The sequence below is a fragment of the Varanus komodoensis genome, unplaced genomic scaffold, assembly GCF_004798865.1.
Source record: "Varanus komodoensis strain SLA01 unplaced genomic scaffold, ASM479886v1 scaffold49, whole genome shotgun sequence".
NCBI classification, from domain to species: domain Eukaryota; kingdom Metazoa; phylum Chordata; class Lepidosauria; order Squamata; family Varanidae; genus Varanus; species Varanus komodoensis.
In genome coordinates, this window is record NW_025336072.1 from 4,230,090 (window position 1) to 4,255,084 (window position 24,995).

Below are 24,995 nucleotides of genomic sequence, written 5' to 3' on the forward strand. Positions count from 1 at the left end.
GGATCTGGACAGACTATGAAAGTGGGCAGGAGACAACAGGATGGCGTTCAATGTGGATAAGTGCAAGGTCTTGCACTTGGGGCACAGGAATAGCTGTCATAAGTACAGGTTAGGTGACAAGTGGCTGGAGAGCAGCACTTGTGAAAGGGACCTCAGGGTACTGGTTGACTGCAGGCTAAACATGAGTCAGCAGTGTGATGCGGTGGTCAAGAACGCCACCCTTGGTTGCATAGCCAGAAGTGTGGCTTCTAGATCAAGAGAGGTATTACTACCACTCTACACGACTCTGGTGTGCCTGCAATTGGAGTATTGTGTTCAGTTTTGGGCCCCTCATTACAGAAAGGATATAGCCAGGTTGGAGTCAGTGCAGTGTAAGACCACAAGGTTGGTGGCCAGTTTGCAGGGGATGGGGTATGAGGCGAGACTGAGGGAACTGGGTCTCTTCAGCCTGGAGAAGAGGAGACTCAGAGGGGATATGTTGGCGACATACAGGTATGTGAGGGAATGTCACATGGAGATGGGTAGAGACCAGTTCTCCCCTGCAGAGGAAGGCAGGACACACTCCAGTGGAGCAAAGCTCAGGGAGCCAAGGTTGCATTTGGATGCCAGAAAGCACTTCCTGACAGTCAGGACCCCGAGGGTGTGGAATGGGCTTCCACGAGAGGTCGTTGAGGCCCCATTGGTGCGGGTGTTCAAGGATAGGCTGGATGTCCACATGGTGCGCATGTCGTGAGCGGAGCCAGCTGGTGCTGGAGGTCAGGCTAGATGGCCCGGGAGGTCCCTTCTGACTCGCTCTGTTTCTATGTTTCTATGTAGTTGACTGCACTCTACTTGCCAGTTTACCCCAACACCTTTCACCAAACTCCTTCTGGTGTTTAAGTCCTGCAGCTGTGCTACCTTATTTTAATCATATTCTTTTCTTGCCTTCTCACTAGCACTGGTTGCTGTCTGTAGTCCAACTAGCTTCAGCATCTGAACCTTTGCTTCACAACTCCTAGCCCTGGGAGTGCAGACCTACTCTCTCTGTTTCTACATCTTCTCAATACCTGCATTCTCTGTCTGCATGCTTTCATTCTCCTATCTCTCTGTCCATCCCATTGCTTCCCATCATCCCACAGCTCCTTTCCTGAGGAGAGCTGGGTCCAGCCTTCCCCACAGCTGTCTCCTGTCATCTCACCACCAGCATCACAAACATTCTCTGTACTGCGTTTAGTCTTTTCTGCTGGACCTGTTCACTAAGCAGGTAAAAGGGAAAAGTTGGCTGAGGTAGACAAAACAGAGTATAGAGAACAATAGCTAAATGAGCATTGATATACAAAAGACAGTGCAGAAAGTGACAGAATCAAAGGATCCGATCTGATCTAATCTGATCTGATCCAATCCAAAAAATCAGAATCTTTCCAACTGAAGATATATTTGGTTTGTGGAATTACATGAAACAGAGTAACATCTTGTACAATAGTTGGGACCATAATACCTAACTTCATTTTGGCTATTGTATTATCAGTGAAAATACAAGAAACATGTCTATTTTTTTCTTACCTGCCCACTAGACTTCCCTATATGGGACTTACCTACCCATATAGCCGGTGTGTGAATGAAAGGAGGGCAAAGGAGACTAGATGTCTAGCAAGAACTTTTGGTTTTTTCTCAATGCCTCTGTGCTTATGGGGAGATGGGCCATGATGCATTGCATGCACAGAACATGCATATTCACGCCTTAATAAGTCTCACTAGATCCGATAGGTTTGAATAGGATTGTAGCCTGAAAAAGAAAGCACATTGGAAAAAAAGAAGATAGGGTACAGATGATTACAGAAATAGAATGGCAAGATGCTTTGGAATGTTTAATTGCATCAAAAGATTATAATCAATCAAGTAATGATTTGTGTCCCTAAGTATATAAAGAGGGCTTTTCCTTCAGTCATTCATAATTGCATTTGAGTCCCATTCAGAAATCAAATCCCTGACAGCCAGGTATTCCATGGGAAAACTCTCTACATGATCAGTGTTGATCAATTTAAAATTCTTAGTAACATTATTTTCTAGGGGAAAGGGGGGTGCTTACTCCTAATCATCAGGGTAGCAGAAAGAAATCCTGGTTTATGCCTGAAGTTATGCCTATGTGCCATGATGAGTTAAATGAGTTTAAAACACAAAACTCTAAACATGTATGGAATGTAAAACAACTTCAGGCTTTCTGTTATTACTGTTGTTGCTGTTCTAGCATCAGGAATATAGCAGCTGTGCGATGTGAAAGTATACCTGCCATTTGAAGTGAAGAGGTGCATTTTAAAATATACAGGGGGTTATAAAACCATTTTAACCTGCATCCAGAATTGCTTAACAATACCACTGTAAGCTGGTACCTGCCCATGCACAGGGACTTATGAATCTCTGCCATTGTAGGCAGTGAGGATACTGACAAGGGGGAAACACAGGCACACTAGCTGCTTACACATCCAGTGGAGTATCAGAGGCCTTCCTCTCCTGTTGCTTCCTCCTACTTGTCCCAGGCCCCTTACTTGGGACAGGGGGACAGAAACAGTTTTGCTGACAAGGATAGATGTCCAAACATATGGATCTGGGGCAAGGTACTTTGTGAAAGTGTAGAGTGGATTGGCTTGACTTGCTTGAGTGTATAGTCATCTTCGCTCTGAAAACTTCTTTCTTTCACCTGCTGATTGCATGCTCCATGAGTTCAGGCTCTGGTGGGTACATGCACTTGCCTAGAGAAAGGTGAACAGATGTGAAACATCTGTTCATATCAAGGGGCCACTTATTTTCAAAAGCCACAGAGTGCCTTGTAGCATCTCAAAGATTCTCAAATTGATTACAGTATAATAAGGTTTTGCAGACTAGAGCCTACTGGATTCAAATACCAAACATTTGAAGCAGCTGAAATATCCAGAGCACAGGGGAACAAGCGGCTCATCAACACACACACACACGGTCTCTGTGCCAGAAAGAAAGAATTGCAGAAATGTGCTGCAAGTTGCATTTGGCCCTAGAGAAGCTGAACATGCCTGATTGCTGGCATGGGTGGGTAAATCTCTTCAGAAATGGCAGAACATTCAAAACACAGAAGAGACTGAACAAGTTCTCTTGCTGTTCCTCACCGCTTTGAGTGTATGTAAGACTCCATCAGAATGAAAAGAAATACAGTAGGCATGTGACAGATCAGACACTGCAGACTGTAAGAGATCAATTTGCCATTTACTGCCCTCTCACTTTGAGGAACCGGTTGCTCTTTCTTTCTTAACACCTGGCTGCACTGGAAATGTTGAATGTGTTTGACTATGGCATATGGGTTGCTTATCAGCTGATTCTGTGTTTAATGATAAAAGAAAATCAGTTGCTACTGTACTTTAATGATGGATCCAGTTAATTTGTAATCCATTTAAAGAGTTAGAATGCAGGTATTGTTGAAATAAAATGTATGCATTGTTACATTGTGTTTTGAAATAGTGCAAAGCTGTTTATTACAGTAATATATTGATAAGGGCTGTTTATGTTAGTGCTCTTATGTGATGAGCCACTTTGGACACATTTATATGACAAAGAGGTATACAAATTAAATTGACTATGATCTTATGCAGACTTTTCACATCCAGTCCCTTGCTTCTTAATCATGCCTTTTAGTTTCAGAGAATGCCTGCACCGGCTCAGAATTTTTGGACTCGTTTGGAGATTGTTTTCTCTGCACGAGTCCAAAAGTTCTGAGGTGGGCTGGGTAAATAACCATGGCGGGCCGTATCCGACCCACTGGCCGCAGTTTGAGGACCCATGATAGATAGATATTGTTCCTTTGCCAATTCTTTAATGCCTTCTTTAACAGACTCCGATCTATTGGAGTATCGAGCAAGTTCAGGTTACCATCTTTGAAATAGAAAATAAGGAAAAAACTCTATATTTTTATTTATTTATTTATTTAAAACTTTTATATGCCGTCCCTTATGCATGGCATCTCGAGACGGCTCTCACTATATGCAGTGTGTGAGATTTCAAAAGATGCAGTAGTCTTTTCTCCAGTAATATTATCCCCAAAATTTCTTTGAACCCAACATTTTTAAAGATTGGATAACATGAGAATGTGAAAAGAGAGTTTTTAAAACACAGATGATACATTCCCAGATTTCAAGTACAATGCATAGCATTGATCCTTCAGCTAGAATGACAACTATGGTTTAGAAAATGTAACTTTAAAAAATGACAGACGTATTGTTTGTTTAAGATATTGCCAAGATGGTGCGCTCTACTCAGTAAATTCCTGTAAGAATTTACATATTAAGAGAGCAGAGGCTCAGATGCTCCAACAAGGTGTTCTGTCTTAAGCAGGAGAATCCACCTTGAAGGTGTCGTTTGCTTTTTTCTGTTTTGCTTGTTTGCTTGTATATTTGCTTTTAAAAAAGAAAACAAAAAAGTGCCAGTTTTACACAATTTCCTGAGAAATACTTCCTATTACTACTGTCTCTTCAAAACTTTAGTTATGGTCTTAGAACTCAGTTTGTTTGCCTCTAATACTGTAGTAGAGAACTTGTTCTTCCATGACAAATGCTTCCGATTAATTTGCGCAGTTTTACAAAGTTGTGGCATGTTCTTAGGGTGGCTCTGAGAGTAGGTTTTGGTGGATGTATCCCCTATAGCATTTCCTTCTATTTAGTCTAGTTCTGCATCCTCTCCTCTTCTGCAATGGGATCAGCTAGGATCCCATCCCAGAGAAGGCTCTCTTTTCAGTTTGGAGGGAAAGGGAAGGAAAAAATCCCTTTGTGAATCAACTTCCTACAATTAAGGTACATTTCCCTAATGGCCAGTATGCTAACTCTATAGAGAGAGAACTGCTCATGAACCATATACATAGGTAGATAGAGAGAAAGAAAGAGAGTTGACATAAGTGTTTCAAGTGTTTATAAAAAATTGGATAATCAGAAATTCAGTTCAGTGAAGCTATGATTTCCATAGCCTTTTGGTGCTGAGCTTAGGTATGGAGGAGACTTACAGGAGGCTTACAGGCATCCACTGCTGCACAAAAGGAACAGCAGAGAGAAACTTTGCCTTCCTGTCTTCCCCCTGTGCATTTTTTGTTAGATGGACTTTTTCATCAGTCCAGCAGTAGCTTCTTGGAGAGGGAAGGAATGGCGCTGGAGTGGCTTAAAGATACCTCCTATCCTGTCCTTTCTCCCCTGCCCCCTGAAATGCCCTTTTACTGCCCTCTCTGAGATTGATCTCTCAACATCAGAGAGCAGCCAGCATGGTTTTTGCCAAGCATTGGAGTTCTGATTCCCAGCTGCAAGGTCAGAGCATAGTCTCCAGCTTTGGAGAAGTGAGAATCTGAAAAATCCTATGGCTGCTCAGACTTGTCTAGTTATGCATGTCTAGGACTCCTGAGGCAACCTACACGGTCAGAGAAGTAGAATTCTAATAGGCTTAGAATGTTCATACAGTATCTTACAGATTATGACTGGTGTTTATATCTCATGACTGTGATATTACAGTAAATGAGTGGTTTCAGTTAACTGACAGTCATTTAAGAGAACATCTGCACATCAGTTTTTGTTTTTCTTGTCTGGGGTGGGGAGACTAGTCTTGAAAGGTGCCATTGGTTGCAATATATTGAGTGACAAGTACATTGTTTTTAGAAGAGGCTGCCTGCTTTGCTGAGTAAAATTAGAGTGACGTGTTGCCTGTTTGAACTTGAAAAAAAAAATTAGAAAAACAAAAGTAGAAATGCTCCTATTGCTTTTGAAAAGTTCTAAAGGAAATTATAGCAATTTTCAAAATGAAAAAGTTTAAGAGGTTTATTTTTCTTGCTCCACTTTGTAATTTGTGTCAGTTGTGGTTGCCTCTATTTTCAATTCCCCAAATCCTCATTTCTAATGTATATATTAATCTGCTTATACACCAGCTTTTGCTGTCATAATCCATCTAAGTACAGTACAAACACAAGAAAAAGAAAATCCAGTGATAAAATCTATCTTTGGTAAAAAATTGCCTGGTTATTAAATGAGAAGAGTTCCACAGCATCGTAAAGTGCATGAGCTTTTGCAAACTACATTCTGGTTCTTCAGATGCATAATAGGATTGTAAGCTTAGTAGACTTGTAGGAGCAGAATACTTTTCTTGCCTTTAGTCAATACCTATTGCTTCTTTCCCTAAAAGAAGAGATAAAATCCCAAAGATACAAACTCCTGGAGATTCAGTTTTGAGATAGGAGAAAAAAGCTTATAAACAATATATAGTTGACAAATGCATCAATGGATTCATCAAAGTAAAACATCACCATTGTAATCAACTGACAAGTCTAAGATTGTACTTGTTCAGATTTCCAAGATGACATAAAGAGAAGCACTTTCAATTGACATATACATACATACATACATACATACATACATACATACATATATAGTGGAGGTAGGCTGGCCACTTACACAGTGCCAAAAAAGAAATCTATCACCCACAGAGAACAAAAAGGACATCAAAAAGGGCACACACACACACATATGAAACAGAAGCATATTTGACTTTCTATCTAGTTTGGACCTAAAACCTATATTGTATTAAAGTATTAGATTTCAAGAATGGATGATTTATTACTGAAATTACTTTGAATTTTTAAATTATATTTTAGTACATTATCGAATTTTGTGCATTACAAAGCTTAGAAAAGCTAATGGTGTATGACTTACAAATACTCTATCTTGAAGATGTGAATTTTGCACTGAGATGTTAAAAAAAGTCACTGTCAATTTCATAGTTAAGAAAAAGTATAAGTTCTTCCGCAAGCCAGCTTCTCATATTGTAATTTTGGGACTAATCTTATGCAGCAGTGAATTTCTAATATATTATGAGTAATATATGTATGGCTTACTGAAAAATCAAGTTTGCTAAAGCAGATTTCTTTTCCTTTATGTTCCAGAATTTCTACAAAGAAATTGAAAGAGAAGAAATGTATATAAGGTTTGTAAAAATTACCAGTATTGGGAATTTATTTTAAGTAGGTTCTCTGAGAGGTTGCACCACCAAAGGGAACACACTCTCTGCTGAACACACAGAATAATATGATTCATAAGTGCATTCCTTAATCCATATGCTTGATGCATAATTTGCATGTTGCCAGTCCACCTCTGACTGTTCACATCACCTTCAAAGTAACCATATGTTCTGTTCAGGGAAGAGGTTGGGATAGTATTGCCTCTAGCATCTTATAATTTAATATGAATATATACAAATTTAGAATGTGGTCTGTTTCAGAATTTGAAGGCTCCACAAGCTGTTTCCTTCAGAACTGACATCATTTGTTCGTTTAGGTTTTCCATAGGATCCAGATATTGCTCCTAAATAGTGTATTTGTTCATTTGATTTGATTTGTACCCCACCTTTCTAAACAGAAATGGCTTTTAAGGAGACTTGCAATAATAAATACAACTTGATTACAACAATAGTAAAAGAAGTGCATTAAAGCACAGCAGCAAGAGAACCACTTAGGTGCCAAAGGTCTGCCTGAATTAAAAGGTCCTTGCTTGCCAGCGAAAGGGGAGCAGAGAGGGAGCAAGTTTATATTCTCTGCAGCAGGAAATTCCACAATGTGCACAGCCAACAAGAAGGACTTGTGTTGTCCCCAAACACATCTCTGAGAGTGACCATATCAGAAGAAGAGCCCAAGTGGTATAGAGCTGTATAGGTTGTAACCAGCACTTGGAACTGTGCTCAAAAACAGATCAGCAGTGAAGGAAACTGTTATACCAAAGGAGTCACATGCTTTCAGTAACCAGCCCCAGTCAACAGTATAACCACACAGTTCTGCACCAGTTATGGAAACAGGACATAACTAAAGCATGCATGACTGTAGCCTGATAAGAAATCCCCCAGGCTCAGTTGGTGAATTAGCTTCTGCTGCATAAATGCACTGCCAGCCACTAGAACATTGTCGCTGACCTCCTTTGCCATGTATGTTAGTAAGCAAAATATGAGTAAAATCACATTCCCATTATTTTAATCTACAGTCTTCAACTAAGGTTATATTGAAGCTTTGTTAATAATTAATTTTATTTTGTTACTGTAGGTATCTGTACAAGCTTTGTGACCTACACAAAGAGTGTGATAACTATACTGAAGCTGCCTACACATTACTTCTGCATGCAAAACTTCTTAAGGTATAATACTACAAATGTACTTAGTCATGAAGTATTTCCATGACAAACTACAAAAGCTCTTTCAGAGTAAAATTGGTTGAATGATTCGGAAAACTTGAAGCTAGTGTCTAGGACTTGCCTAAATTACCAGAGTGGATTTAGATTGTAATACCTGAAACATCCAAGGAGTATAATGAAAGGGAAGGGAATTTCAGAATACATGAACCTGAATTGTAAGTTGTCTCTTGCTATTACCGAATACCCTCTGAGGTGTTTAGTTTTGTAAATAAACTTTCTCTGCAGTTTCCAGTGTTAATACTTAGAACTATAGCCACCATCAAATATTTCTATACCAAAAATTTGATGTCAACATAATTGGTTCCTGAGTGGCCAAAACATGAAAGTAATTTCAAGGGAAGGAAAAAGAATATCAAGGCTGCACACCTGAGAGTTAGGGCCTGTTGAATTGTGTAAATATGCATATGATTATTCTGCAAAACTAGTAAAATTTCTGTCTATCTCTATTGATGCTAAGCTGCTATCTCTAATCTAAGCTATCTAATCTAAGCTATCTCTATCTAATGCTAAGCTGCTCAGCTAACTAGATAAAATGAAATCACCCATGATGGAAGTATGCTTGTCTTTTGTGGTTTCAGCAGGATTGCACTGATGGAAAAAAGTAAAAACTAGAAAACCTGGCAAATGGAAGGTTTTTTAGAAAAACTTGGCTTATTTAATATTTAGATACTCACAAAATAAGAAGCATAAGAACATAGCAGAGACATACAATAGTAGTAGCAAAAATACTTCAAAAATGCTTTAAGGACTCATAAGGAGCAAGCCTTTAACTATTTTTTAAAATCCAAATCATGGTGTATCCAAATCATGGTGTTTGCTCATAAAGAAGAGAACTAAAAATTAAGACAGGTTCATTATTTATAGCCAAAGGACTTTGCAAAAATTCAATTCATACTCAAATCCAAGCAACAGAACAAATCATATCTGCAAAAACAATGATAAAAACTCTGCCTATTGAATCAAGATTTAGTATAGGCATACTAAAGTAATGGTGGGTAGAAGTATTTTGTCCAACTTCCAGCATTCCTGAGCATTTGTGATAATGTCATTGACTTTTGGGAGGTGTAGTCCAAAACATCTACCTTCTGTTTTCCTCATAGGAAGTAGCAGCAGTGTTACTCATAAGTCACATTGATTTTAATGAGTCCAGTGTTTAAATGAATACATCTAGATCAACTCCAGTCCTGTGCAACGCAGTAATAAACATTAGTCAAATAATTAATAATACGATCAAATCAGAACATTGATGTAGGAATTTAAAGTTATTTCTGATAGTACTTTTGTAGAGATTCATGCAGTACCCAGTTTAAAAAGAAACACTGTACAGTGGGACCCCCTGTATCTGCAGAGGATAGGCTCCATGCTCCACAGCACATGCCTAAAACCATGGACAGTAGTGAACACTACATTCTCTATAGTTGGCCCTCCACATTCCTTGGGGGTTAGGGGCACTGGGCCTCCACAAAAGGGAGAAAAACACGATTACCTCCAGGGACTCTGTTTGATGATGCCACATTCTTTGTCTCAGTACTAGCCAGCCTCATTGATGTGTTTTGTCTCTCAGTGGGTGTAAAGACTCTAAAGATATTCATGGTTTTTTGCTAAAGTTATTTGTGTTTTTTCCATTTTCATGAGGGTCCCCATGAATGTGGAGAGCTGCAGTCAACCATGGTTAAGTGAAACTGCAGTAACTGAGACACTGGATACCAGGGTCCTGCTGTATAAATCATGTCAATGCCAATATCTGAAAAAATAGCTTTAATTATGGAACATTCTTTATATACAAATTGAAATGAATTTGCAAGCAACAGCAATTTGGAAAGGGTTTTTGACAGGTTCAAGTTATTTCTCTTCTTTGGTCAACAATAAGATCCCACAAGTACTTAAGTTTCTCGAGTCTTTGAACTAATTTTGCTATTAATTGCTCTGAACTGTATTCCCCAAAATATTTCCCCAGTCTTCACTTATTTAAGCATCACAAGCAGAAATACAAACAAAAGATAAGGTGAAAAAATAAAGATGGAAAGTCATAAGATTGATTCTAGCTTAAAATTAGAGTGAATCAAACTCATATATTCACATTTGCCAGTATGCAATATAGGAAGCAATATTCTTCAGGTCATAATGCAAAAATTATTAATGCAACATAGTCCAAGGAGATACATGATGCCAAAATAAGATAGCATTAAACAAGAATTACAAAGGGATATGGCATGAAAATATCCACTACATTTTTTATGAACATGGATTCCAGTTCTACTAATAGAAAACAAATGTAGATGACCAACACATCATTTACTTTGTAGCCAAGGTGGTTCACAACTCGCAGTAATTCATTGTCGTATTTCTATTCAATAAATAGTTCTATAATACCAAAAAAAGCTAGAACATCTTGTGGCCTCAGTTTCAAGGGACAACAGCTGAAGCTGTCTCCTCCAGTAGTGGTGGTCATAGCTTAGTTTATTTTTCTGCATGTTGTTTCATCTCATAAAGCAAATATAAAACATCCTAGTAGTGACCTAATCTATAAAACATCCTAGTAGTGACCTGAGTAATTCATGTAGCTTCATATATTTTTGAAACAAATGGGAGCACTTTCATTTGGGTTTAGTATAGCCATATTAAATGAAATAGTGTTACTGATTAACTTGGGTGTACATTTTGTGCAAGAAGAAACAACTGTGTAGAATGAAATAATCCTGCGTGCATTGCACATTTGTGATACAAACTCTTTGTACCTTTGTACCAAGATGTCTGTAAGTGATTTGCCCTTCAGTTATGAAATCTAAATAATAAATGAGGGTGCTAGTCTATTTATGTTTAGACAGAAAAAAAGTCTTACCATTCCCAGCATTCCCTAGCCTCCCAGTTGTGCATTTTGCCCTATCTAAACATGTGCAGGATTGAGCCCTAATCTGTAAAAAATTAAAATGTACTAAACACCGTAACTTGCCTTAAAGATTTTTTTCAACCCTAAGGGAATTTCCAAAGCAAATACATTCTGAATTTCTTATATGAGTGATTGTGATCTCTAACTGTTGCTTTGAGCAGTTTGCACATGCTTAGGCAGAAAATTGATTCACAGTAGAATGTGTTGTTCTCCAACAAAATAATACTTTAACTGGATTTGTATGGACATTTTTTTCATAGTAAGGTGCCTTTGTGTTTCACTGTCCCACATTGGGAAAACTGGATTTTTGAAGAATTTCAAGCACCAGCAGTCTAAAATTGGAGCATTTGTTCACAAGATTGATGTGCCTGTTTGTCACAAAATTATTTAAAATGTTGCCTCACTGCAGGAAAAAAAGACTCCTTTCATGTTATGATCACCAAATCCTAAACTGCTAAGTACTGGTGTCAAGGAAAGAAAAGAAATGTATGTAGTTTTTAAAAAGAAAGATAATATATAAAGATGTCTGCTGTACATGAGCTTTATTCTTGCAATTTGTCACCAAAGTACCTCACAGTTCAGTGTTTCAAGTGATCCATCAATGTTAGAAAACATGTATATATAGAGATAGATAATGTATTACTTAATATGTGTACTTAGAGCAAAGACTGCCATATAAATTCCTGGAGGACATTAATTTATATTTTAGTGTATAACATGTAATTCCACATTGGTGAAAATATCTAACATGCAAAGAATATTAGCATACAAATGCAGTCATCTAATTCGAGGACAGCAATGTAGATAGTGTTTCCAACTGTCTAAAATTCTGTTTGTTCACCTGAATGTGAAACTCCTTAGACTCCTTTGAGAAAAGCACCAGTAGGACAAGGTAGCATGAAAGTTATGTAAAAATCTCCTGGATCAAAGTTCCTAATAGAACAGTTGTCTTGGAAAATGTGAGTGGTCACGAGAGCTATCTGTCAATTGGGCTTTCTGATCACCACAGGGAAGGACCAATTCTTCTTTCACTCTCCCCTGTGCTCCCATTTGAGATGGTCATCAGAGCAGATAAAGCCAAGAAGGATGGGAAATTGCCAGAAAACACTTTCTTCCCCCTTTTAATGATGGGCACCTTTTTTTTATGGAGGGATAGTAGTTGAATACCCACTAGAGAGCTGGAAAAGCAGAGAACAAAAAGAAATGAAAAATCTCATCAAAGCTGAAGAAGCTACACTGAATCAATAAAACCTTTATGGATAGTGTTGCCTAATGATTGGAAGTCCTGATGCCTGAATGACATATGTACCTGTATCTCCATCTTTCTATCTACAGCTATCCTTTTTGATAGCTTACCATAGGATACGTGTAACAATTGTTTTGAGACCCAAACATAAACATTCCAGAAATGTTCTTCAAAGATGATGAACCATTTCTAGCATGGAGCCAAAATCAGTTCTGATTATTTCCTTCAAAAGGATCATTCATATTTCATCAGATATTTAGCATATGTTTGTTTTGTGCATCAACACAAAAATTGAGTTTAATTATCCATTACTTTATGTTGGACCCCTTTGGGCACAATCTGTTTTACCAAAAGCAGAACTTCACTCCAGAATACTGAGGCATCGTATCTCCTTGCTAGCCAACATGGAGAAATGAACAAACAAACATCTATAACATTTTTACTGGCTGATAGAATTGGAAGTAAATTGGAGGCATACTTGTGCCTTCTGAATGGATGAATCAAAATTTCAGACGAATTAGTGGGACAGCTTCTTGCTAGGCAGCTTAATAATTTGAGGGGGCTGTCTTTTTTTTTCTTTTCTTTTTTTTGGAAGGGAACACCTATAATGTGCTTTTTTGACAGAAATGGATGATGATTGGAGGTGTGGTTAACGATTCCAAGCAAGTGCAGAATTTTATATAAAGGTAGTCTTGATTGCTTGTGTTATCATGAATACGGACAGAGAATTGCTTCTCCTTTGCAGTTTTTTATGTTGTTGCTGTGATAATGGCGTACATTACACAGGACCCCTTAAATAAGTAGCCTGAAAAATTTCAGAGGTAAAAATGTAGTTATGATGAATGAAAACAGTATTTTGGCTTTTATTTGCTTTTTATGGACAATTGACACCTATGCATAACGTGCCTCCCCAAAGTGCTGTGATTGGAAGTAAAAAGAAAAGCCATTATGAAGTTATTCCATGGTTTAATAGCAAAACTCCCCCTGCTCCTCTCCTTCCTACAGTGTTTTCTTTTTATGGAGCTTTCTGGGGATAAGTATCAGTTTGAAACCCACTTGTATGATACATCTGTGTCCCTCCCACTCTCTAAGGGAATCTCTGAAGGTTTGGGAGCAGCCCAGTTCTTTTCAGTGTACTTTGGAGAAGCTCCATGTCTGAATCACCGCCCTTTTGGTGGTGGGTTTGTGATTTGTCCAAAGAAGATACACATCCCTACAGCATATTGGGAAGAAATTGTGATGTCAAAGATAGTAGACATATTTTTTTCTGTTATCTGTACATATATATTATTTAAGTCCTATTTAACACATACATGGGCATTGCTTTGAATGTCTGTGTGTGCAATCTTGTCATTTTTGGTGCTTAAAGTATTGTGACAGCTTTCATGCCTTTTGGATAGCATGAAGTATCATGTTATGCTTACAGCAGCCATGATGAAAAATTACCAGAGCTCTTCTAAATTAGCATTGGCTCCACAGATTATTTGCAACATTGTCATATATACTTCTGCCAAGTTTCATGTTTGTCTTACAATAGGAAGAAACCTGGTTTAAATTGGTACTTGTCATCTCCACTAGATTGAATTATGAATCAGAAACACCAAGTCTAGCTCATGGACATTTCTAGCTGGTAGTTAAAATGGTTTACTCAAAGGGATAATGTTTTGTGAGATACATCCTTGTATGGTTGATATGAACTCAGGTAGCCTTCATTTTATTTCAGTGCTCTTGAAATTTAAATGTTTAGAAAGGAAAAATAGAAAGGCACAAAGATTTGGCATGGGGCAAATGGGGTGGCGTTTTAACACACAGAATGACTGGCAACCAAACTCTTTTAAAGGTGAGGAAATGTAACTGTAAGGGCAAAAAGGTATAAAGTGTATTTGCTAAACCTGTGCAAAGACAGTTTCCCATTTATATACTTCTCTTTACTGAAATTGATTGCTATGGGTGGGATGGGAGTGGTTACAATAGAAAGAAAGAAAATGTCAGTGACATTCAGATGACACTTAAAGGATAAAGCTGTCACTGGACAGCTTTCACTGAAAGTGCATGTGGTTTTTTAAATTGTTAATGGAAGTATATTGAGGAGCAAAAAAATTAGAAGATAATGCAACCTAAACTATATGCACTCAATGCTACTTAATTCAGTGGGGCTTGCTTCTGTGAGCATTTGTGAGATTACGAATTGACCATTGCCCATTCTCTTAGAATTGTGTTCCATTTACTTAAGGATTGTTGTGCAAGCTAAACTACCACAAGAATTGTATTTTGGATTGGCCGGTAGGGCCGTATAGTTACAATAGCACAACATAAAACATTTCTGTGTTCACCTGTCTGTGTTCATGTGGTATTCAGGATACAATTATTCCTGTGTGCTTGTGGGCGTGCTTACTTGTGTAACTATGCTTTTGCATGTCTAAAATTAACCTGAAGCAAATAGAAATGCTTGTTTCCAGAATGGGGCCAGTCAGCAGAACTCACAGAACAGAATGCTGCTATCCTGTCCTATACAGGAAACAAATTTTTCTGTTCTTTTCTTGGGTTAATTTTAGAAGTGTGAAATATGGACGTATGAATTTTGTTAAAACTCTTCCATCTGCATTTCACAGATTGTCAAGAACCTCTCATTTGTTATCAACAATGACAGTATTGGATTTTGGGCAAATATGTTCAAATGTACCTGTGCAAGTTCATACTTCCAAAAATGTGTGAATTCCCCAAATATACAAATCCTCCATGTGCATTTTCATGCTTTGGTCTATGGTAAAAAGGACATGTTAATTTGTTTAAGTTATGAAAATCTTTTCATAAATTTATAGAAGTATAAAAGGGAGGGGGTTGCAAGTCTACAAAATCCATGCAACTCAAAAAAAGCTGGCCCACTGCGGAATCCATGGTCAGAGTCATAGAAATTTGAATTCATTTGAATTTGTTGTAGAATTCTTCAGCTCCATTTAGTCTGAAACCCTGTTGCACAGGCAGTCAACAAAACCAGTAGAAGCACTGGGTGCTGCTTTGAATTACAAATCTGAATTATAGGCCAGACATGTTCAGTTTCTCAATTTACTGCAAGGAGATATGTTGGAAAGTAAGAGAGGGAAAGATTAAAAATATTTCCATATATTTAACACAGGAAATATTCAGCCAATTCATTTTCATATTGAATTTTTCTCTTGCCATATACATTCTTGTATTTAATTAGCATTACAGCACATGATGGTATCTTACAAAGAATGATGAGGTATTTCAATGTTATAATGATTTTACTGCTTTGGAATTTCAAAATCAAGATAACTTTCTTAATTTGCTCCTGTTAATTTGCTCCTGTTGAAGCCAGATACCTGGAGAAACAAGAGTTTTCTCTGTATCAGTGTAAGACTTAATTAAAAAGTAAAACCAGCATTAGCTCTAACACAAGGCAGCTTTCCTGTATTTGAAATGTTCACTATAGCTTTATACCAGTGTTGATTCTTTAACACAGGAAGACAGCTATTAGTCTTTTCATATATAGGTTATAGAATAAAAGGACCAGTATTATATAGAATAAAAAGACCATTGTACATATGCGAGAACATCACAATACTAGTATGAAGCAGTGAATTATAGCCTGGAATATTATTCCCTGTGCTTTGAAAGTCTTTCCAGATTAATAAAGATGATCATGTCAGCTTATTTGTAAGGTTCTTGGGACACAAAAGTACAATATGCTTCAAGCTATAAGGTGTTTTTTTAAAAGAATTTTCCTCCATTGTCCCATAATGGGTCTGTTTGCATGATCAAAGTGGAGAAAATTAGTTGATGACTTAATTGCCTTGCAGTACATTGCTGATCACATGCTGAGATGATTTGCATAATTGCCTTTCTTGGTGCAACTTGCTGTGTCATGTGGTGCCATGGTTAACATGCCACCCCCGAACCATACAACATCCATGAGTCCTGGGTGCTTATTAACCACAGCAACAGGCCTTCCTTGCTAGGTTTGCATGACATGCAAATCACAGTAATTGTGCAAAGCCTGGGATACAATGCCACATGCAGTCTCCTTGTCCCCTCTGTGATTGTGCAAACTGGTCAGTGGTATCTGGCCATTGTTTGTTTGCTGGCTTGTGCCTTACAGTTTGATTTACTCATATTGGACATTACTCAGTGCTACAGGCTTTTTCCCCAGTGTAGAAGCACTACCCTGACCCACAAATGCAAGACCATGTGTATTTGAAAAAGCTTTTCATTGGAGAGTCATTATCCAGTCAGTGGTTATGTACTGAAATTGTGGATAATAGCTTTAAGTCATGAGGTTGCATTGATGTCAGATTCCCATTCTATCAGCCTGTTCAAAATAAGGTATAGGTACATTAACCAGATTTTATTCCCTTCGTTTTTCTACTTTTTGCATTTATTTTAGTGGTCAGAAGAACCATGTGCTGCACATCTTACTCAACGGGATGGATACCAGGCAGCCACTCAAGGACAACTAAAAGATCAGCTCTATCAAGAAATTATCCACTATTTTGACAAGGGCAAGGTAATAAAAAAAAACACTTCCCATTGCTTTTACTGCATAGTTGCAGCTGAATGGAAAACCAAGAATTTATCAAGTGACCAATTCCATGAGCTTTCAAGTTCAGAGTTTGGATGTTTAATATGAACCAGCTATAGGCAAGAGCCTAAAGAAAAAATGGGGTGCAGGGCATTGTGTGTGTGGGTGAACAGTGCTTAAGTGTTCTCTCCCTGAACATAAAGTTTGCTTGTAAAGGAAACATGCTATTGCTGCATTCCCTTGTATGCACACCTGTACACACACACACACACACACACACAACTTGTAAGGATGAAGATGTAGCTAATTCACATGCAATCTATATGCCCTCACATTCCTTTGCCACATTAATAAGTATGCTTGGATAATGGTTCTGCACCAGTCATAGAACTGGGAGAGAAACCACAGCCAATCTAAACTGTTTTGCAGAGTTGTGATCGTCCGTATCATGGGACGATCACAAAAATATTGCCTTCAGGTATTCCAGGCTCCCAGATCTCCTTAGACTTTGGGAATTATTATTCATCTAGTTTGTATTCTTCCTTTCTTCTAAGGGAACATCCCCAGCCTTTGCACTTCCAAATGGTTTGGAGGGCAACTCCCAGTATTCCTCACCATTGTCTGTCCTAGCTGGGGCTGGTGGATGATGAAGCCCAAAACATCTTTAAAGTGGCAATTTGTGAAAGATTGTTTTAAGAAGAAAGGCAAGATACATGGGATAAAACAATAATTAGTAAGAACTTGGGGAATAGAAGGAGTGGTGACCTATTCATCCTGTGAAGCCTGGAATGTGGCACTTTAAAGAACATGAAAAGCTTTTCCATATGATTTTTCAGCCCATGAAACAAGCAGGATTGTAAATCTTGCTTGATATTTTGCAGCATCTCTGCTTTTACTGACTTCAGCTGTTTATGGTAGGAAATATCTTCAATGCCCGTGTTATTTTAAATGCCAACTTGTGTATTTCTGCAACCATGGTACTAATGAACTGTTTATGAGCAGCAGGCAAAATACCTGTTTAGAAGGCTTCAACCTGTGCAAGGCTCTACAAAGTAAGGAATTCACAGCTTGCAAAAGCCCTGTTTTGTTGAACAGTGCAGTTTTGATTTTAGTACCAATTGTGTATATTTTTCCAGTCATAAATGGAAAAGAGGAAGTAAATGTCTGCTTGTTTAAGAACTGCTGAATGTTTGCTTTGTCTCTTTTTCACCTGCATTTTGGAAAGATCAGCACAATCTGTACCATTCTTAACTGTGTTGTCAGTAATCAAGTATCAAATTTTAGAGGTCTCCCTATTGTTTATACTGATTTTTGGATTTCCTAAACGAAAATTCATGTTATCCAACTGGCTAAAACCTTTTTAAATATATGAAAAATATGAGAAAATTAAGTTCATGTCTATCCAAATTGGCAGTAAATTGGGAACAATCTTATTTAATAATGGTCAAAATGAATGTTAAAGGCATGCAGGTAGTTTTGCTCTGGGAATGCCAGGTGCTGGGGCAAAAGTTTATAATTTATCCTTTTAAGGGAATGTATATGGCACTTGTCAGACCCCAGAAGCCACCTAGATGAACTAGAGTATAATAGTTATACCATGATGAAACTTATCTCAATGCAATACAAAGCAGGTTTCTTGGCAATACTGGCAAAACTGAACTGGGGCTTGTCTCCAGGAATATATCCAGAGCCAATGGTATTACCAGCTCTGAGGTAAGTTATCCTCTCTTCCTTATCAGTTAGGCTGGTTGCTGGCTGGCTTTACCAGCAACAGAGCAGAGCCAGCCTGGAAAGCAGCAGAGAAGACTCCTCAGGGTGGCACTAGATTTGTCTACCATCCACAGTCATTAAAATGCCTGGAGTGTGTAAGAAACTACATGTTGGAATATTTTGAAATTCTGCATGACCTAAAATGCCAGTGATGGGTTCAGTGTCTTAGCCTGATGGGTTCAGTGTCTTAGCCCAGTTTTTGGAAAGTTTATGAGAAATTTATTCCCACTCCCCTTTTTGACATGAACACAGTATTTTGTTAACTTCCTCTTTCCATGTAAAATGACATGACAGTTTATTTTCTGACTTCATGCAATGTTGTGACTGTTGCATGAATATTCATCCTTCCTCTGTATGGTCCCTTTTGTAGTACTGTATTTACTCTTTATTTGTCTCTTGTACTACTGTAATTTTTCCCATACTTTTTCCTAAGACTGCAGTTGCACTGTAAAAGGCTTAATTCATGTTACCACAGTTTGAATATCACTGAGACCTTTTAGTTTTCAGTAAAGCTTCAGTTTCCAAGGACAACAATGAATCTGAACTGTGTAACAACCAAAGGATAAAACAGTATCACTTCTGAGTGAACATTAGATATAATGTATCAAGTATTTTAGCATTTCTGTATCTATTTCTTGCAGGCAATGCAGTCCCCAGCTTGCCTTCTGTTTTTATGAAAGACATGTATTTTATAACATGCCTCAAGGGCTAGGTATTTGTGCATACTATGCAAGACAAATTATAAACATTTACAATTTTATCAATTAGGTAACTGATCTTTTGGATGAATGAAAGTGCATTGCTAATTTTCAGTAAGAAAAATGTGGTGCCTGCATTAATGGAAAAGGACCCTAATTTGCTGTAAATTCTGTAGGAAAAATATTTGCATATTCAAATGTGGCTTCTGAATGAAATTTATTTTAGTTCATTTGATTTCAATGGTTGCTAATTTAGTTATTAATATTATGAAACAACAAACTTAGCAAGAATTAAAGCAACATTATGACAAGGGAAAGACAAGGGAAAGGAATACCAAATTAACTGAGATGTAAGATTACAGTATCAACCATAGGAAGTAGGTTTTGCTCATTTTTGCATTCCATGTGTTTGTGAAATAGCCCTGATGTTGTTTCTAACATGCATTAATTGATTTTTGCCTTTGAATTTTCCACGCTTTTGTATTGAATAGTATTCCTGCTAACCCATGTACTGATGTTGCATATTGGACATATGAAACATCATTCAAAGTCATTCACACTGATGTTGTTCAGCTGCAGAAGGAACACTAAGTACAATAGTTTTCAGCCTTAGATCCCTAATTGGACTACAGTTCCTATCATCCTTAGCTAGCATGCCAGAAGGAGTTTAATACAGCTGTGAGCCACCAGTCATCCTCCCGAGTAAACACTCTACTCCAGAGTTCCTTTTCATGTGGCCATTGTTACATGTCCCTATTGTTTAGCATTTCTGAGTTCACCCAGAGTGAAGTGTTCAGCCCTCTCCAGCACCTCTCTCCATCCCGCTTATAGCCCTTTCTCCTACACTGTCCCAGAGGTGAGGCACTGTGATTCCTCGCCTGCCAGCACTCCTCCTGTTGCTCCACCGGTTGAATCTCCCTCCTGTGTTGTCTTGTAGCAACCGGCAGCACCATCTCAGGGAGGGACCTCTGCATCTGACAGACTGCTCACCTCTTGATGAACACCCTGGCCAGATCCCAAACCCTCTTTCTGTTCTCCCAATGGCAGATTGGGGCTCTCGTCAGCTTCAGCTGCCCACTCCACCTCTTGGTGAGTGATCTCCCATTCCCACAGGATGACTAGTCATCAGCCCCGTCCACCTGGAGTAACCCTCCTTGTTCCCAGACATGTCCTGCACTTGGTCTGACACTGTAGTTGCTGACATACCAGGACTCCTTTGTCTTCACAGTCTGAACTCCCATTCCCATCGAAGCATTAAACAGGCCATGCACATTCTGGCAGCTTTTCCCTGTGTGTGCACACAACACCCTTGCCCCTTCCGCAACCCCCCACTCACTCACCTCGCAGCAGTGGCTGCTTTCCCCCAGGCTTGTCAGGGAACCCAGCATGAAAATAGTGAAGTGGGACATTGGAGATTCCTCAGGGGGACAGCTCCTCCAGTCAATCAAATACTGCAATAACCAGTGAAAGTGGGAATCTGAAATGTCCTGTACTTCAAATTCCTCCTCACTGCTAATGGAAAGCTGAGGTGGCGGCAGCACCAAAGTGCACAGTGGATGATCCGAGAGAGAGAGAGAGACAGAGAGAGAATAAGGTCTCTTGTCAATAGGTAAGGACTGAGAGAAGAAACATGGTAAACAGATAGAGAGAACTATAATAGAGTTTCTAGTTACTGAGACTGTCACTGGAGATGCTAATATAAAAAATTCATCTGGACATGTGCAGCATATACGTTTTTGTTGCATAGGCAGAACTTAGACTCTTCCATCCTGAGATGGTATTATATGAAAAGCAAATCTGTATCTTTGAAAACTGACTTTTAGAGAAGATGCTCATTCTGTATTTCACCCCTGTTGATTAGAAATCTTCACAGGCTCTCTAATCATCAGCTGAAGTACATCTTGTACTTTACTGGTAATTACAAGAAATACTGTAGCAGGATAATTTGTCTATCCATATTAGCATTATTACTTCCAGCAACTAGATAAACAATGCTGGAACAAAATCATAGATGAAAATATGTGTATTTCACTTCATATGCACATAACCTAAACAGACTATGTTTCAAGTTGGGTTTCTGGTTTTCTGGAAAATTGGTGAAGATGAATTAACAAAAAATTGAAACAATAGAGGTGGGGAAATGAGAGATTTGGGCTAATGTAGTCAAACGGAACTATGAAGAAACTGAACCAAATTATCTTCAGCTAAGACAGAAAATATTAACTGCTGAGCATAAGCACAAGCTGTACCCAGAAGCAAACAAAGAGATGGACAGTTCTTTTTTTCCTGTTAGTCAGGCATTGCAGGGATTTCCTCTGAGGACAAACAGCAGCTGCAGAGTAGGGTTCCCTTACCTCAAATGCACTGTGGGGAAAGGTTTAACACTCCTACTACAATCCTGATAGTTATTGTATGCTACAATACACCCCACCCCATGCTATTGTAATGTTTAAAAAGCATGCACACTGAATACAAAGGCACATGTTATGTCACATCTAGTTTGATTTTTAGATGCAACAAAATTCAGTTTCACATTCATCAAAACCTTATCATCTTTTGTATTGTTGCTGTTGGCTCTTGTTATATCACATTAAGTTCCCTGAGACTTAGAGTGACCCCATGAATGAATACCCTTCTAAGAGTCTGTCCTTGACTGCCCTGCTCAGCTTTTGTAAACATGTAAATATGGGGCACCATGAATAGATTTGAGGCTGCTCACATGTGCCCCTTCACCATTTGTAGAATGTCGCATGTAAAAAGAAACATTGCACAATTTCTCCAGTGGAAAAATGTTGAGGAAAAGAGCTGTACAAATGTGCTTTTCAACTCACATAAAACTGTATGTCTGTGGTGCCCAGGAGCCCATAACACATTCTAAGCCCTCCTGCATGTTAAGGCTGCACCATGGCTGAGGCATGATCCAGCTCTGAGAGGAGATTGTGGTGTTATATTCCTCTTTCAGCATCTCTTAGGACTTTGCATTTGGATCAATATTTCTATTTTGTAACATAACTTTTTAACTTAGCATTAAATTGAGTAGCATTTCAATATTACTGAAATATACACTTCATTTACCCTCCTAAGAACTCCTTTTAATGCATACAAAACAAGACTTCCATATTTCATCTTTAAGAGTATTACTGTTTTAATGTGATCTCCATATAAAAACAGAACTTCTCTTTCGGAATCTAACCCTTTCTTACAAAAAGGATTTGCTAACGTAAAATCTTATGTACCCACATCCTTTCAGCAAAAGAAAGACCATTTTTACAAGTTTTTACAGGTTTTTCCATTGCAGTATCCTCAGTTTCATTTGCTTGTACATTTTTCAGGTGATTTTTTGTCTGTGAGTATTAACAGCATGCATCAAACAACTGGCTCCATTTTCTCACTACAGATTCTTCCTCTAGATTATTTGCCATGTCCTAAGCAAAGCTGGGAAAAGTTCCAAAGCAGGAAATCTGAGAAGCAGCCAATTAGGCATTATTGACTTTCAAGAATATGTATAGATTTCAGTTATCAGAGGAACTTGTGACAATCACACTGCCCATTCTCTAATAAATGTGGTATGGTGAAGTTTCCTGGAGTCTTCACAGGACTTTAGAGGCAAATTCTGCTATTTAAAGCTTATGGTAAATTGTTTGCAGGGGATTATTCATTGTATGTTTCATTGTATGTTTTCTTCTTCTGGGGGAAAAATGGTTTTACTGAGATGGTCCCATTCAGACAGTTTCTGGGGCACATGTGCCATCTTACACTCCTGGGGACCATTCAATTGAGTGCATTTATTTATTCATTTCATTTATATAATGCCCCACAGCGAAAACTTTCTGAAATTCTTGTTACCATATAGGAAGAAGGGCATTTCTCTTTCCTGGTCCTAGTGCATGGATTTCAAAAACAAGCCATAACTATAAAGAGTGGCATTTACAGAAAATTATTTTACTATTATTTCAGTGGCACCCACTGAAAATTATTTCATTACATGAAATTGTTTTCTAGAGAAAACATTAATGCAGATGAAGTCAAGAAATGAATATTTGCATCTTGCTGTTATGTTCTTTTAACAGGAAAGCAAAATAAGCGGTCTTTTCTACTATGGCAGAAAGTGATATCTCTAAAAGATGCCTAATTGCATTCTGTATGGCAAAAGGAAACATTTTGCTGGCAAACTAATACTGATGCTATTCACCCTGCTTGAGTATTCCAAATGAGACAGTAATGTTCCCTTGCAACAATTTTATTTTATATTCAGTTGCTTCTTTGATTTAAGGAAGTGGTTTGTGTCTGGACTTCACCTATCCTTACTATAATATAGAAACTATTATATAGTGACTTTTTGCTATACTGATGATCTGGTGTGTATACTTATGTTATGAAAATCTTGAGCAGAAATAAGATGGCATCAGTAAGGCCATCAGGTCCAACCCCTTGCTCAACGCCGGCCTCCAAATTTAAAAATTTTGTTCCAGATTATGTTCTTTGTAAGCCATCTGGAGACTTTTCGTAATGGGACTGCATAGAAAAACTTTAAATAAATATCTCTAACAGAGCTCTGTCTGGTTGCATCTTGAATGCTTCCAGTGAGTGACAGCCCTCAACCTTCCTAGGCCATTGGTTCCATTATTGTATTGCCGTAAAAGTCAGGAAGTTTTCCCTGATGTTCATCTAGCATCTGACATCCTGTAACTTGAGCCCATTATTCTGTAAGAAGAGATCCTGGATTTCTTCTCTGTGACAACTTTTCACAGAGTGCTATCATATCTCCCTTCAGTCTTCTTAAGGATAAACAGGCCTAATTCTTCCCATCTCTTATCACTGGACTTTGTTTCCAGTCCCTCGTTCATCTTCTGTGAAGCTTTTCCACTTTTAAACCTTTCTTGTGATGCTGAGAACTTGTCATAGTATTCAAGATGAGGCTTAAGCAGTGTTAAATGGGGGAACTAGTAATCTGTTTTGCTTATATATGGCTTGGGTTTTGGTTAGAAAATTCAGATATAGTTGATCATAAAACTTATATAATTAGTGGACAAAAATTCCAAATATTCCTGCTGTACTTTAGATTGACTTCACATGTACATTGCATATACAAAAGTAACAGTGTGTGTGTCTTCATCTCTAAAAATTAATTGGGCTTTGGGGTGTTCCTTTTGAATGCTCAGAATGAATGCTGCATGCCATCTTTTCTGCAGCCAGCAAAGCAGAATGTTGACTAAGGGACAGATGGGCAGCAGGAAGGTCTTACTCCCATGCAGGAGTGGCTTCTCCTTAGCTAGAAACGATGTTGACTATTCATTCCATATGACTTCTCCTGTACAGTACTGAGCTCTCCCGTCTGGATGTTTCATAGCGTAGAATTTTCCATTAACATCACAAGCAGCATTCAGAATTTGCTTGCTCAGCTACAGTGGCTACTTGAAATGCAAATACTTTTTTATGATGTTAACACAGAAAGTATAACTGAACAGTTATATTGTTTCAGACCAATAGCATATTCTGGAATGTCCTATCCCTGGCCAAAGTAGATCTACATAATTAAGGGGGCTATTACTGTTGTTGCTTGGATGAGCACACAGGTGCAGCAAGGGTTTTTTTTTTTTTTTCGACACTTTTGCTGAGCAGTTTGCTTACCCCTATACTC

At 38.2% G+C, this 24,995-nt stretch overlaps 1 protein-coding gene across 4 annotated transcripts in view; it reads left to right on the forward strand.

Annotated features, from left to right (window-relative positions):
• Positions 1-24,995, forward strand: part of DOCK1 (dedicator of cytokinesis 1) — a 550,659-nt gene that overhangs the window by 445,353 nt on the left and 80,311 nt on the right. For all 4 annotated transcript variants that reach the window (XR_006416228.1, XM_044445702.1, XM_044445703.1 and 1 more), the window contains exons 36-38: positions 6,917-6,957; positions 8,063-8,153; positions 16,752-16,871. Coding sequence is in view for 3 of the 4 variants with exons in the window: in XM_044445702.1 (XP_044301637.1) it covers positions 6,917-6,957; positions 8,063-8,153; positions 16,752-16,871 (252 nt within the window). In the remaining variant the exon portion in view is untranslated. The remainder of the gene's footprint in view (positions 1-6,916; positions 6,958-8,062; positions 8,154-16,751; positions 16,872-24,995) is intronic.